This window comes from Pelophylax lessonae (assembly GCF_965119305.1).
Source record: "Pelophylax lessonae genome assembly, chromosome: 6".
NCBI lineage: Eukaryota > Metazoa > Chordata > Amphibia > Anura > Ranidae > Pelophylax > Pelophylax lessonae.
The window spans coordinates 212,242,630-212,259,241 of NC_138773.1; the positions used below are offsets into that span (position 1 = coordinate 212,242,630).

General features: G+C 44.2%; 1 protein-coding gene across 4 annotated transcripts in view; it reads left to right on the forward strand.

The window, feature by feature from the left end:
- The window catches only part of ARMC8 (armadillo repeat containing 8), a 231,523-nt gene that overhangs the window by 145,819 nt on the left and 69,092 nt on the right, over positions 1-16,612 (forward strand). For all 4 annotated transcript variants that reach the window (XM_082262386.1, XM_082262388.1, XM_082262387.1 and 1 more), the window contains 2 exons: positions 4,224-4,305; positions 4,918-5,004. In XM_082262386.1, coding sequence (XP_082118512.1) covers positions 4,224-4,305; positions 4,918-5,004 — 169 coding nt within the window. The remainder of the gene's footprint in view (positions 1-4,223; positions 4,306-4,917; positions 5,005-16,612) is intronic.

A 16,612-nucleotide genomic window follows, 5' to 3' on the forward strand; every position in this document is an offset into this window, starting at 1 on the left:
ACAAGAAATCAGCTTCAAAAACAACACAATTCCTGCCTGTGGCTGCCAGTGACAACAATATGTTTTACACTGTGTCTGACTGACCTGCTGCTGCTCTTGCTCTGCACACAGGTCAGGGACTCTCAGGGTGGTTGGTGGATGGGTGGGTCGGTGGGTTGCTGGCTTGCTCCGAGTTAAGAGATGTGTAACCTAGTCTTTTAAATAAAAAAAATAAAAAAATAAAAAAAACAGTTCAGTCATTCAGACAATAAATCAGCTTAAAAAACAACACAATTCCTGCCTGCGGCTGCCAGTGACAAAATTAAGTTTTACACTGTGTCACTGTGTCTGACTGACCTGCTGCTGCTCTTGCTCTGCCGCTCTGCACACAGGTCAGGGTGGTTGGTGGATGGGTGGGTGGCTGGCTTGCTCCAAGTCAGAGATGTGTAACCTACCTAGTCTTTTAAATAAAAAGAAAAAAAAAACAAAAAATGGTTCAGTCATTCAGACAAGAAATCAGCTTAAAAAACAACACAATTCCTGCCTGTGGCTGCCAGTGACGACAAAGTGTTTTACACTGTGTCTGACTGACCTGCTGCTGCTCTGCCGCTCTGCACACAGGTCAGGGACTCTCAGGGTGGTTGGTGGATGGGTGGGTCGGTGGGTTGCTGGCTTGCTCCGAGTTAGAGATGTGTAACCTAGTCTTTTAAATAAAAAGAAAAAAAAACGGTTCAGTCATTCAGACAAGAAATCAGCTTAAAAAAACAACACAATTCCTGCCTGTGGCTGCCAGTGACAAAAATATGTTTTACACTGTGTCTGACCGACCTGCTGCTGCTCTTGCTCTGCACGAAGGTCAGGGACCCTCAGGGTGGTTGGTGGATGGCTGGCTTGCTCCAAGTCAGAGATGTGAAGCCTAGTCTTTTAAATAAAAAAAAAAAAAATGGTTCAGTCATTCAGACAAGAAATCAGCTTAAAAAACAACACAATTCCTGCCTGTGGCTGCCAGTGACAAAATTAAGTTTTACACTGTGTCACTGTGTCTGACTGACCTGCTGCTGCTCTGCCGCTCTGCACACAGGTCAGGGACCCTCAGCGTGGTTGGTGGATAGGTGAGTCGGTGGGTTGCTGGCTTGCTCCGAGTTAGAGATGTGTAACCTACCTAGTCTTTTAAAGAAAAAAAAAAAAAAAACGGTTCAGTCATTCAGACAAGAAATCAGCTTAAAAAACAACACAATTCCTGCCTGTGGCTGCCAGTGACGACAAAATGTTTTACACTGTGTCTGACTGACCTGCTGCTGCTCTTGTTGTGCTGCTCTGCACAATGGTGGAAAGAAAAGAAAATCAAATCATCTAAAGGCTGCTTTAGAGCCCATTTATACCAGGTGCGGTAGGACAGCATTGGGCGACTATTCCAACACAGTCCCAGTGCAAGACACGGTGAAATGTTTTGTCTTCGGTGTGGCTGGTTCACAGCCCTGCATTGTGGTGGTGTTGGAGTAGTGTGTGCTGAAAAAAAAAGTACTGCGTGCATTACTTTTTTCCAGCACAGCGCGGATCACCACACACTGGCAGATAGAACTCTATGAAATGTCATTGTGTTACATTTGAATAAAGTTCATTATAAAAAAAAAAATCTCTTGGCACTTTCAAAGATATAATAACAAAGACTCAGAGATCAATGAAGACCATGTCATATGGTATTTGTTCAGCATAGGGAATAGATATCTATCCATTTATAAGATAGGTAATCTAGCGGACATCCCAAGGTTTGAAAAAAAGATACCAGCTAAATTCTTCCTGAACTAATGAACTTAAAGTGGAGTTCCACCCTAAATTTATACTTACCTCCATCTTCTCGCTCCGGGTCACCTGAAAAACAAATGGATAATCGCAATTTTTTTTTTTTTTTTTAAAACTTACCTGGTTTAGAAGAAAATATACTTACCTTACTTCCTTCTTCCTCCCCTCGGCGGCCACGGCCCGTCGTCACTTCCTGGCTTTGCAATGATTCCTGGGAGCTGAACGTCATCACTCCCAGGAATCAATGCGCCTGCACCGGCCCCGACGTCAGTTCCAGTGCAGGCGCCGTCATACCTTGCTAAACAGCTTCTGGGCATGCCCAGAAGCTGTGCAGGGATGACACTGTGGCACCAGAAGTGACGGCGGGGTTGGCGCAGTGCATTGTGGGACAGAAGAGGACGCAGAAGAAGATCGCGCTGGCTTCAAGCTGCCCACACCTGAGATGGCAGCGCTGGAAAATACATTTTCAAGGTAAGTATTTCTTCTAAAAGTTAAGTGCAACCTGGGACAGATCAGAGGCTAGCCATTGTGGAATGTACTAACCCTGACTGTCCCGGGGGTATTTTTATTAAAAAAAGCTTTCCCAGGGTGGAACTCCGCTTTAACACTGTAGGGTTGGAAACACACTTTCCTTGTAGATGAACCTGAGGGATGACTTACACCTTTGTGTTGCAGTAATGTTTCTGTTAATTCACGCTTTACTGCAACACCTATTAATCACCATACAGGCATTAGTGTGGTGCAGCCATTCATTTTCAGTGGTATCCCAACACACTAAGTTATTGCACTTACAAACATGCATTAAACACACTCCATTGAGACCTTAATGTTTCTAAGCATTTGAAATATTAATAAATATAAAGCAGGTGGAAATGCAAACACTTTGCACAGGCTACCAGTAACAGCAGAAAAAAAGCAATTCCAGAGAGAAGTTGGAATTGCTTTGACAAAATTTGTTTCCCAGTTCCCACCATATTAAGGGCTGCTTCCAAAGCCTTTAAATGTTTAGCACACTAACAACCCCCTCCCCCCTCCCCTTGCTATTACTGTGCTTCCGAACTTACACAGATAAGCACAGTAGCATGCAGCAGAGCAGCAGACTCTTAATCTCCATTCTCCGGCACGAAGTTGTCACAGACACAGACAGATAAGCACAGTAGCAGCCGGCTGCAGAGGCAGAGCAGACTATAAATCTCCACGTACCTGTCACAACCTGTGGGTGGCTGGGCTGGCTAAGAGATGTCTTCCGCTCTCTTCTTCACTCTGCACTCTACCTCAGCATGTGATGATCTCCTGGCTGCCCCCTGCGGCGGGAACGTGTAGCCCCGCCCCTCAGCTGAATTCTGAGGTGGCCCGAGCGCCTGTTGCTTTATCATCCCCAAAGCTCCATTTAAATCATTCTGATCTTGACCGGCTCTCCTATAGCCGCATGCCCGCATCCATCGCCGGAAAGGATCCATCTTCGCTGCCTCACTGGAGCCTCCATTCCTCCATTCTGCAGTGCAAGATTGTGTAGGCACCTTCAGGGACAGACTGCTGTGGGGCCCCCCCTCAACCACGGGCCCTCGGGCAGTGCCCGACTGCCCGAATGATCAGTCCGCCCCTGGTTAGAGGTATAAAGTTTGCAGGAAAGAAAAAATCATGACCACTAGATGACAAAGTATTAGTGACAAACAATCAAAAGGGAAATCTAATCCTAAAAATTACTCGCAATAAATCCAGTAGCGCCCTGTTTCTGAACAGTGCATAGTGGATAGTGGACGCAACAGTGGCACATCAATACCAATTTTGCACTTATTGCCGGAGCATGAATTCAGTGGCAAGGCACTGATTAAGAGATATTTGGGTCTAAGTGGCAAGTACTATGTGTTCAGCCTAAGGCGTTCTAATTGTTATGTTATTGTTTCTTAGTTGGTGCATTTATTGTGCGAATTTATGCTTTTCCATGACTGAAAGAAACCCTTTGTGAGGGAAACTTTTTTTGGGTGTTTCCTCAACCAACTATTTTAAATACATGATGTCGTTTATTAGAATTTGATGGAGAATGAAGGGTGGTATAAAAGTTAAATTTTTTAGAACTTTTCTTTACCCTTTATCATTTTGTGAGCTATGTTGCTTATTTCCCTGTACTGATGATGACTGATGAAAGCGTGTTGTATAGCCATCGATTTAGTAAGTGGCCTTTTAACCTATCAGGATTGTATGATTGAGCATGTAGAGCTAGAGTAGGGCATTGTCTCATAATATGTAAAAGACAAAAAGTTTTATTGTCTGCAAGTTGGCACCAAGCAGTTTTGGTTTAATTGTTATTTCACCCATCAGTGTGCAAGGGAGTCATATCAATCTATTCAGTTTATAAAACATGGGCTTTCTGTTAAGAAATTTGACATTCACTCTACTCATTTCATATTGCTGGTATCTAATTGCTTTTTTCTCCTTAGATGTTTACACAGTTTGTCCAGATCAGTCCAACAACTCAGAACCAGTTTTCAGGACCATGCTGTGTGGAAACCCTTAATGAAAGTAATTAATTTTTGTACTTACCTTTATAGAAATAAGCTTCTTCAAAATGTAACATTCAGGGACTCAACTGTATCAACAATTTAGTTTTCGCATAATGTTGATATTTTACAAGTAACCGGAGTGGCTTGTAGTTGTCTGTTAATGCCAAAGATGTATCACAACTCAATCAAAGTGGTTTTCTTTGTTTTGCGCTGATAAAGGCATTCAAATGAGTGGTGAAACAATATAAACTTAACCAAACAAGTCTAACTGAATGTTTCTGACTACTGCTAGCAATACTGTGACCTTAATAAATGAATATTTACAGATTAGCACTGAAGAGTTGCACCAAGCAGGCTGGACTTTCTCTTCCTGAAAACACAGATTCTCTGAGTAATCTTTTAGGTTTACAAAGTCACTTTATTTTACTCTCTACTGCCTGTGATTTCTGTGGGTATTCTACATGAAAATACTGTATGCAACACTTTTATTGGTTGTACGGTTGTAAGAGAAAATTGCATCCTTTGGAAATTGTTTTTGAAAATCTTTATCAGATTGAAATATGTAGTTGATCTTAATGTCCCCAAGGTCTCTTTCATACTTATACCGTGAACTTTATTTTTTTTCTTACAGGTTTTACAGAATGCTCCAGATGACATTTTGGTGGTAGCTTCATCAACATTATGCAATCTTCTCCTTGAGTTCTCTCCTAGTAAAGAGGTAAGTGTAACTGAGGCCCAGTACAGTATAGCAAGGGTTGGTAACCCATCGATCACTTCTATGCTAAAGGTTGATTGGGTCCCCACTATGCTGACACTTCATCAGAAGTGCATCAGGAGTGCTTCCCCTTATATGTAGAATAGCACAGGTAAGCTGTGGCATGACTTGCTACCGGTCTGACTGCGCTGGTTCCCTAGATCCTTCTCTCTCATCTTTTTCAGGCACTTGTATGTGAAATCATATACAAGCGCTTGGGATGGATTCAAGAGGTGGATCAGCAGGGACCAGCACGCAAGAACAGGTAGCTACAGGGAGTGCAGAATTATTAGGCAAATGAGTATTTTTGAGGATTAATCTTATTATTGAACAACAACCATGTTCTCAATGAACCCAAAAAACTCATTAATATCAAAGCTGACTATTTTTGGAAGTAGTTTTTAGTTTGTTTTTAGTTTTAGCTATTTTAGGGGGATATCTGTGTGTGCAGGTGACTATTACTGTGCATAATTATTAGGCAACTTAACAAAAATTAAAGATACAGTATACCCATTTCAATTATTTATTTTTACCAGTGAAACCAATATAACATCTCAACATTCACAAATATACATTTCTGACATTCAAAAACAAAACAAAAACAAATCAGTGACCAATTTAGCCACCTTTCTTTGCAAGGACACTCAAAAGCCTGCCATCCATGGATTCTGTCAGTGTTTTGATCTGTTCACCATCAACATTGCGTGCAGCAGCAACCACAGCCTCCCAGACACTGTTCAGAGAGGTGTACTGTTTTCCCTCCTTGTAAATCTCACATTTGATGATGGACCACAGGTTCTCAATGGGGTTCAGATCAGGTGAACAAGGAGGCCATGTCATTAGCTTTTTTTCTTTTATACCCTTTCTTGCCAGCCACGCTGTGGAGTACTTGGACGCGTGTGATGGAGCATTGTCCTGCATGAAAATCATGTTTTTCTTGAAGGATGCTTCTTCCTGTACCACTGCTTGAAGAAGGTGTCTTCCAGAAACTGGCAGTAGGACTGGGAGTTGAGCTTGACTCCATCCTCAACCCGAAAAGGCCCCACAAGCTCATCTTTTGATGATACCAGCCCAAACCAGTACTCCACCTCCACCTTGCTGGCGTCTGAGTCGGACTGGAGCTCTCTGCCCTTTACCAATCCAGCCACGGGCCCATCCATCTGGCCCATCAAGACTCCCTCTCATTTCATCAGTCCATAAAACCTTTGAAAAATCAGTCTTGAGATATTTCTTGGCCCAGTCTTGACGTTTCAGCTTGTGTGTCTTGTTCAGTGGTGGTCGTCTTTCAGCCTTTCTTACCTTGGCTATGTCTCTGAGTATTGCACACCTTATGCTTTTGGGCACTCCAGTGATGTTGCAGCTCTGAAATATGGCCAAACTGGTGGCATCTTGGCAGCTGCACGCTTGACTTTTCTCAGTTCATGGGCTGTTATTTTGCACCTTGGTTTTTCCACACGCTTCTTGCGACCCTGTTGACTATTTTGAATGAAATGCTTGATTGTTCAATGATCACGCTTCAGAAGCTTTGCAATTTTAAGAGTGCTGCATCCCTCTGCAAGATATCTCACTATTTTTGACTTTTCTGAGCCTGTCAAGTCCTTCTTTTGACCCATTTTGCCCAAGGAAAGGAAGTTGCCTAATAATTATGCACACCTGATATAGGGTGTTGATGTCATTAGACCACACCCCTTCTCATTACAGAGATGCACATCACCTAATATGCTTAATTGGTAGTAGGCTTTCAAGCCTATACAGCTTGGAGTAAGACAACATGCATAAAGAGGATGATGTGGTCAAAATACTCATTTGCCTAATAATTCTGCACTCCCTGTATAACTTACTGCCGCTTCCGTGTCCCACTCAAAATATAGGATGGGCATCCAGGCCTCAACTCAGGCCAACCAGGCTGGCAGCTAAGCCACAACTTATCCCCCCTAGCTGCTAGCCATCTGGGCAAGAACTCAAACTCAGCCTTTAATTTGGCCTTTTTAGGTTATCTCATTAAAAAAAAGAAAAAAAAATGTTTTCTCTTTCGTTTATTGATGGACACAGCTCCTGTCATTCTTGACCATTGTGTTATACTGCTCCCTACAGGAGTAGGACACTAGGCAGAAAAAGGTTCTGGCTACACCCCATGGGCAGTCCCATGGGGGGCCCCTCCTTGGGACGGTCGGACCCTCGGGTTTCCCTCCTTCCCGCAGGCACCCCTCCTTGTCAAGTCCCTCATCCTGCCCCCCCCATACACTGGGGATGTATTTTTGTTTTATTTATTTTATTTTGGGGGGGGTTCGGCCACTTTCCTGGGGTGGGGGCAGGGCGCTAATGGCGATGGGGGCCGGGATAGGGGGTGCCCCGCCTCCGGCCGGACAATCAATTGTGCTGGGGGGGTTGTACCTGGTGGATCCATCCTGCCTGGATCTGTGCTGAGGCCTGGTCCCCCCATTCTGGGAAGATGTATGCCTCCTAGTGCTGCCATTTTGTTGTAGCCTGTGTAGTTCTATACACGGCGGCCATGTTTGTGTAGTCCAGCGGCCATTTTCTTGTGGTTTTTCATTGCACATAGTGGCGGCCATGACAGTAAAGCCCTGTGGGCGGCGATTTCGGTAGTGGGAGCCCCTCCTTATTTCCTGGTGCTGACTCCTGGACCCTTTAGCTTTCTGATCGCCGCACGTGTAGTGCAGAATTTCCTGTTGATTGCAGATGCCTGTATCGGCGGGTGGTGAGTTTGGGGTCCTCTCCCTCTCTGCTGAGGATCGCTCTGTGCCTTTTGCTTGGCGACTGGGTGGAGCTGCCAGCGCGGTGGGGGTTGTCCCTGTTCAGGGATGGGGGGATGTCTTTGCTGGTTTCCAGAACCGTGGACTTCCCTGGTACAAGATAAGTGGGTCTACAAAGTTATTCGGTCCGGTTACAGGATCAAGTTTTGCTCTTGTCCCCCGGAAAGGTTTTTTTTCCTTCCAACCTGCGCCTGCACGCAGACTGGTTACAGGGTCTGTTTGGGGTGGTACAAGACCTGTTATTTCAAGGGGTGATTGTCCAAGGTTCCAACTTCGAAACATTTTCAGGGTTTTTACTCAAACCTGTTCACAATCCCCAGGAAGGAAGGCAAAGTGCATCCAATCCTGGACCTCAAGGCGCTAAACTGCTTTGTGCGAGTACAGAAGTTCAGAATGGAGTCCATTTGAACGGTGGTGGCATCCCTGCGTCAGGGGGATTTTCTTGCCTCTATCGACATGAAGGATGTTTACATTCACATTCCAATATGTGTCAGTCACCAGCGTTTTCTCTGCTTTGCTGTGGGAGAGGAGCATTATCAGTTTGTGGCGTTACCCTTTGGTCTTGCCTTCGCTCCTCAGGTCTTCACAAAAGTTTTGGCTCTGGGGCTAGCTTTTCTACGCCAAGGGAGATCGTGGTATTGGGCTACTTGGATGATCTCCTTCTGCGAGCGAAGTCTCCATCTGCTCTGGTGAAGAACCTGGAGATCACAATACGAACTCTGCAGGAGTTCAGCTGGATTCTGAATTTTCAGGAGTCTGCCCTGGTTCCATCCACAAAGCTGGACTATTTGGGGCTGACTCTGGACTCGACCGTAGCCAGAGTGCTCCTTTCTCTGGACAAACTCCAGAAATTGCAGGCTGTAATTCGCCTCCTGCTGCTTAACAAATGGTCATCCCTCCAGAATTGCATGCGGATGCTGGGCCTGATGGTATCTACCTTCGACGCAATTCTGTTTGCGCAGTTCCATACAAGGTCCCTGCAAAAGGAGATTTTGACCAAATGGGACAAGACTCTGCGATCTCTGGACAATCCGATCCGGCTGAGTCGGGGAACAAAGGATTCCCTGATATGGTGGCTTAGCTCTCCAGCGCTTCGGCTGGGAAAATCCTTCCTCCCCTTGTATTGGACAGTGGTCACCACAGATGCCAGCCTGTCCAGCAGAAGAGGCGTCCTCTGCAAGGGTTCTGCTTGGAGGATATGGACGCTGAAAGTCCAGACTACCGATCAATGTCCTAAAACTCTTAGCGATCAGACTGTGTCTGGATCGTCTTCAGGGATGTCCTGTGTTTGTTCAATCGGACAATGCCACTGCCGTGGTTCATGTGAATCACAAAGGAGGCACAAGAAGTGCCCTGGTGGCTCTGGAGGTAGCCGGCATTCTAAGGTGGGCAAAATGGTTCATTCCAGCTCTCTCCTCTGTGCACATTCTCGGGGTGGAAAATTGGCGGGTGGATTACTACAGTTGGCAGGCGTTGGACCAAGGGGAGTGGTCCCTTCATCCGTAGGTGTTTCATCAGCTGTGTCTCTGGGGGCACCCCTGAGGTGGATCTGTTGGCGTCTCGGCTCAACAGAAAGGTGCAGAGGTTTTGTGGCTCAGTCAAGGGATCCTCTGGCGGACACCACAGACGCACTGGTGGCCCTGTGGGGTCAGTATTGTCTGATTTACACCTTCCCTCCTCTCAAGCTTCTGCTAAGACTTCTGCGCAGGATCGAGGCAGAAAGGATTCCGGCAATCTTAGTGGCTCCGGATTGGCCTTTCCGGGCTAGGTTCGCCATTCTGGTGCGGCTGGTCGCCGACAGTCCTTGGAAGCCTCCTCTCAGGGAGAATCTGCTGTCCAAAGGACCGATCTTCCATCCTGCTTTACAGTGGCTGGCTTTGACGGCTTGGCTGTTGAACGCCAGGTGCTAAAGGATAGAGGTTTATTGGAGTCTGTGATTCCTACACTGTTAAAAGCTAGGAAATCTACTTCTAGGAAGATCTACCATTGTACGTGGAAGATGTACATTGCGTGGTGTGAGTCTCTTGGGGTTCATCCTCGTCCCTTCTCGATGGCTTGGATCTTCACCTTCCTTCAATAGAGGGTGAACAGAAATTGGCCTTGAGTACCATTAAGGGCCAGGTATCAGCCCTGGGGATTTTTTCTAAGGACCTTTGGCCACACACCCCTGGTGCATACTTTTTCTTCAGGGTGTCCGACATTTGGTTCCTCCAGTGAGGGCTCCATTGCTGCCTTGGGATCTTAACCTTGGGATCTACAGAAACCTCCCTTTGAAAATATTTGGGAGATTCCCCTGCTTACGCTGTCCCAGAAGGTGGCCTTTTTGGTGGCTATCACCTCTGCGTGAACGGTGTCAGAACTGGCGGCATTATCCTGTTGTTCACCTTATTTGGTGATTCACAAGGATAAGTTGGTGCTTTCCCCCCCCCGTCCATCATTCCTTTCTAAGGCGGTCTCTGACTTTCATTTGAATTAAAGCATTGTGTTGCCTTCCCTGTATCCCAGGCCTAAACATCTGAAAGAAATTGCCTTGCATGCTTTGGATGTGGTTCGGGCAATTCAGGTCTGGCAGCTATGGAGTCTTTTTTAGAAGTCAGACTCTCTATTTGTGCTCACAGATGGACCTCGCAAAGGGTTGTCTGCTTCCTCTGCGACTATTTCCAGATGGATCAGACAGACAGTGGTTCAGGCCTATTCCATCAGGGGTCAGGTTCCTCCTTTCCCGGTCAAGGCGCACTCTGCTAGGGTGCTTAGTGCCTCCTGGGCTTTCAGTCATCAAGCGTCAGTGATGCAGGTTTGCAAGGTTGCAACCTGGTCGTCTGTGTACACTTTTACAAAGGTTTATAAAGTGGATGTGTTGGCATCTGCGAATGTTTCCTTTGGCCACAAAGTTTTGCAGGCTGCTGTTTAGAGGATCTGATCCTCTTTGAGGGTGTATGGTTTTCTTCAGGTGGACGCTAGTTGTTTTGGTTGAGCCCCTGTTGCCTGGTTGGCTAATGTTTAGCCTTGGGAATTTTTTGCTGTTCCCACCCCTCATGTTTAACACTGCTTTGGGACGTCCCAATGGTCAAGAATGAAAGGAGCTGTGTCTATGAACGAAAGAGAAAATGGGATTTTTGACTTACCGTAAATTCAATTTCTCTGATGTCATTGATGGATACAGCACCCACCCCTCTGTGGAGTTATAATTTTCCTGACACTGCTGATAGCAAAACTGTGACCATAGCAGGGAGAGGGTGTATACCCCCTGGGACTGCCTATGGGTGTAGCCAGAAATGTTTTTCTGGCTAGTGTTCTACTCCTGTAGGGGGCAGTATAACTCAGTGTCCGTTAATGAACATTGGAGAAATTGATTTTACGGTAAGTCAAAAATCCCACTATCTCTTCCGTATTGTGTAGATCTCCTTCTCTCCAAGATTGCTTATGCCTGCAATATATTCTGCATGCTTTGCATGTGTTCTATTTCATTTGATGGTGTTGTATACATTGTTATACTGTGGGTATATGCTTGTGAACCAGATGCATATGCTTGGAATTATTTCTAATTTGCTCATGTCTAAAATCTTTATGCATCAGACAGTTCTATGTAATGTGCAGATATGAAACCGTATATTTAACTGCTACAGTTATTGCACTTATTGCTGCATAATATAAGAAAGTTTGGCAATGGATTAGAATACAAGGGTCTTCAAAAATCAATCTAATGCACTTAAATTGTTTTGGATCATCCTGATAAATTATATTATCCATAAATTTCACCATTTGAATTGTCTGTGTGTATATTATAATATGGTAGACTCTCTACTGTAAGAACTCTGTCCTTTTTGTATGTTGTAATGTGACCAGAATGTAGACAGAGAGTACTATTTAACAAATGAAGGATAAGTGCATTCAAACATGTTGGAGGGGCTTTTAAATTAGGAGATGGGGGGGAGGGCTCAGAGGTAGAGTCAGTTAGGAGGGAGCAAAGGACAGAAGGTATTATTGGGGTCAGCAGCGACATTACATCCGTAACGTCAACCATTAGGGGGTCTGTGTGGACAAACCTCAGACCAAACAGGAATAAAAGTAAGCACTATTCACTGTCCACTTCCAGAAAACTAAGAGGGCTATACGCAAATGCCAGGAGCCTAGCTAATAAAATGGATGAGCTGGAACTGTTAGTACATGAGGAGGACATAGACCTTGTGGGAATAACAGAAACGTGGTTTGACCCATCACGCGACTGGCTGGCCAATATTGAAGGGTATTCTGTGTATCGGAAGGATAGGGAAGGAAAAAGAGGGGGAGGGGTATGTCTATGTCAAGAATCATGTAAAGGTGGTAGAGAGGAGTGATATTATGGAAGGGATGCGTTCGAAACCGTGTGGTTAGAACTCCATAGGGAAGAAGTAAAGGGGAAAGTAATTGTGGGGGTTTGTTATAGGCCACCCAACCAAAGGGAGGAGGTAGAGCTGGAATTTTTATCAATGGTGGGTAACGCGGCAAAGCTGGGATCAGTCATCATATTAGGGGACTTCAACAATCCCGACATTGACTGGGAAGAGGGGACTGCACACTCACTAAAGGCCCGTCATTTCAAGAAAACCTTACAGGACAATTGCATGTCTCAGTTGGTGGATTCTCCTACTAGAAAGAATGCAGTGTTAGATCTATTAATTACTAATGACCCAGATCTAATCTCCAATGTAGGAGTTCGGGACAACTTGGGTTCTAGCGATCACAGGATGATTACATTTAGCATAAATAACAATATAGCAAGGCAAGAGGGGAACACAAGAACCCTAAACTTCAGAAGGGCAAACTTCCCCAAACTGTGCTCAATGATAGAGAAAATAAGTTGGGACCAAACCCTAGGAACACTGACCATGGAGGAAAAATGGGAATGCTTTAGGAACATATTAAACAAAAGCATCTCACAGTGCATTCCTATGGAAAATAAATTTAGAAGAGCCAAACCTGGCTGGCTTAACTGCAATGTAAAAAGACGTATTAGTGAAAAAAAAAGGCCTTCAAGAAATATAAATCGGAGGACACATTATCGGCTTTCCAGCAAAACAAGGAATTAAATAAGAAATGTAAATACAAAATCAAATTGGCTAAAATCAACTTCGAGAGACAAATCACAGAGGAAAGTAAAAAGAACCCTAAGAAATTCTTTAACTATATTAACAGCAAAAAAACAAGGTCAGAGCATGTTGCACACATAATTAACGTTGATGGGAGGATGGTTAGAGGACACAGAGAAGGCAACCGTGCTTAATGCTTTCTTCTCCTCAGTCTTACACAGGAAATGGAGGGGTACACTGACCATGACTGTATGGTTAGCAGTGCTTCACTGGACTTGCCGCTATGGCTAACAGAGGGTGAAATCAGGGATAGGCTGGATAAAATTAACACAAGTAAATCGCCAGGCCCAGATGGCGTACATCTGAGAGTACTCAAAGAACTCCGTAAGGTTATATCTAGACCACTGTTCCTGATCTTTGCAGATAGTATTTTGACAGGAAATGTACCAGGTGACTGGAGGAAAGCTAAAAAGATACCAATATTCAAAAAAGGGCACAGGCATGTCCCGGGAAATTATAGGCCAGCCAGCCTGACATCAATAATATGTAAACTTCTTGAAGGGATGATAAGGCACTATATCCAAGAGTTTGCTAAAGAGAGCAACATCATCAGTAGTAATCAGCATGGGTGAGCTGTGAGCTAGATAGTGGGAGACCTGTGGATGTGGTGTACCTGGATTTTGCTAACGCATTTGATACAGTTCCCCACAAACACTTAATTTATAAAATAAGGTCTGCAGGCATCGTCCTCAAGGTTTGCTCTTGGATACAAAACTGGTTAAAGGGGTGTGTCCAAAGGGTGGTAATAAATAACGCGTACTCAGATTGGTCTGGGGTGGTAAGTGGGGTCCCCCAAGGCTCAGTCCTGGGACCAATTTCGTTGCATTGAGGACGTGATCAATAGCTCGATATCGGTTTTTGCAGATGACACAAAATTAAGTAGGGCAATATCTTCACATTGTGAGGCAGATATCTTACATAATGACCTGAACAAAATAACAGAGTGGGCAACTACATGGCAAATGAGGTTTAATGTGGAGAAGTGTAAGGTATTGCACTTGGGGACTAAAAACGTAAACGCTCAATACTCTTTGGGGGGGAACCAAAAAAAAGGGAAAGATCTGGGAGTCTTAGAGGAAGATAGACTTCGTAATAGCATGCAATGTCAAGCTGCAGCTGCCAAAGCCGGTAGAATATTAGCTTGCATAAGGAAGGGGATGTATTCCAGAGATCAAAAATCCTACCACTTTATAAATCACTGGTCCGACCACATCTGGAGTATTCTGTCCAGTTCTGGTCGCCAGTCCTCAGAAGGGATGTGATGGAGCAGGATAGAGTCCAGAGGAGAGCAACTAAACAGATTAGGGGATTGGAGGATCTTAATTATGAAGAGTGCTTACAAGAGTTTGATTTATTCTCCCTGGAAAGGAGATGCCTGAGAGGGGACATGATGGTGATATACAAGTACCTCAACGGTGATCTCCGCATAGGAAAAAAAAAACTGTTCAGTTGCAACGAATGCATGAGGACACATGGCCATACAATGCGATTAGAGGAGAAGTGATTTAACTTTAGGCTACGCAGGGTTTTTTTTACAGTAAGGGCTACAAGATTATGGAATTCTCTACCACAAATGGTAGTTACTGCAGGGAGTATGGCTACTTTTAAAAGACTCTTGGACGTACATCTCAAGGATCAAAACATTCAGGGGTATGTGAGATGATTACGGCCACACACACCTACACAGGTTGAACTGGATAGACTATATTCTTTATTCAACCTCAACTACTATGTAACTATGTGCATATGTGTGTGTGTGTGTTTTTTTTTGTTATGTTGTAATTATTGCTACTAATTTCTTAAAGATATAGATAGCAGTATTACTAAGTTAAAAACTACCGGTTTCAAATATATCTTGATTGGCAATCTAACTTGTGGTACTGAGTCAGTCTGCTATAAAAATTACCATTATGGGTTGTCCAGAAATGTGTTCCATTCAAAATGATCAAATTAGAAAACACATGGGACAAGATGTCGTTTTAAAAGAGAGAGATATCACCTTAATTTAAAGTGGTATTAGAAAACAATTTTTTTTTCCAGCTTATCGATCATTAGATGTGGTGGCTGTGGTAGTTTTGCGCTTTAATCCCCCTTACAGACCTGCCAGTCTGCATGCCTTGATAAGGGTCTGATATCAGTGGGGAGATAGCCATACCATTTTTAAATATATTTTTTTTTAAGTGGGGTCCCCTAAAAACCCATACAAGACCAGAAGGGCCTGGTATTGGTTGTGGGGGGACCCACATGCTTTTTTTTTTTTTTAAGAATTTTTATTACCAGACATTAGAGGCAACAGTTAAAGAGCATATCGGCACATGCTTTTTTGATTACAATACAAAAGAAGAATAACCAAAAGCACTGTGATATATTCAAAAATAACAAGGAAGCAAAATACCAAAACACAAAACATATTGCACATATTATGACCAGTCTCATATTCCCCTCCTGGTCTATATCCATACAAGCTATGGAGCTCCAAGTCCAGTAAGAGCTTCAGGTAAATAGGTTATCAAACTAAACAAAATAAACTAAACAAATATAAAGTAAACTTAGTGGTCCCTTTTGAACATGTGAGGCCCTCCAGCTCTCCTCCAATCTTCCCTCCCTATACTTATCCTGCAGCAATTCAAACCTCCCCTTCTCCCTCCAATGTATCCGTGGAGTCAACCCACCAAAACCACACCTTCCTAAATATTTTGGGGCACCCACGAGCCCCATGCGTCATATAAGATTTATAAAGGGGCAAAAGAGCTAATGCGTCTCGTTTACGTCAATGCAAAATCGCGTCTCGTTTACTTCAATGCAAAATCGCGTCTCGTTTACTTCAATGCAAAATCGCTTCTTGTTTACTTCAGTGCAAAATCGCGTCTCGTTTACTTCAATGCAAAATCATGTCCCATTGACTTCAATGCAAGTACACCTCCTATTGACTTCCCATCTTTGCATGCTTGTCTACTCCATCACTTGCGAGTCTGCAACACACCACTACAAACTTGCACAGGACCCTTTTCGTAATTGCACTCAAAACGCAATGTGTGTGGATTGCATCTGTGTAAACCACCTCAATAGGAACACATAATATCTAGCCTGTCATGTGAATCTGTGAGTTTGAAAACGCACCCAGAATTGCATGTATGAACTAGGGATTCTCCATTCACACCTGGGCGATTTGGGATCAAAGCAGAATCCCTGTGATTCTTCCTGTGATCGTAAAACGCAGGTTAAGGTGCCTTTTTTTACAATGGCACCTAAAATGGGGTGTGGTTACCGTGATTGGTGCGCGACAAATTGCATCTTATGAAGCTTGTCGCCCAAAAGAAGTTACTGCTCCATTTTGGGTAACAAGCTTCACACAGTGGGAATTGCCGCATAGTAAATCGCACGACAATCGCAGCAAATAAAATTTCGTGAAGATTGTCACCCAAAAAAAGCTCCTCCTTTTTGGGTGACAAGCTGCACGCAATGCGATTTACCGCGATTGCCGTGCAGTAAACTGCACTGCGTTTTAGGTGCCATTGAAAATAATGACACCTGAACCTGCCTTTTTGAGATTGCCGGCAGAATCACAGCGACAATCCCAAAATGCCCAGATGTGAAAGGGGCCTAAGTTAGCTTAGTTTCCCCCTATAACAGCCTATTATTGTCATTTCATTCTTTCCAGGCAGCCTA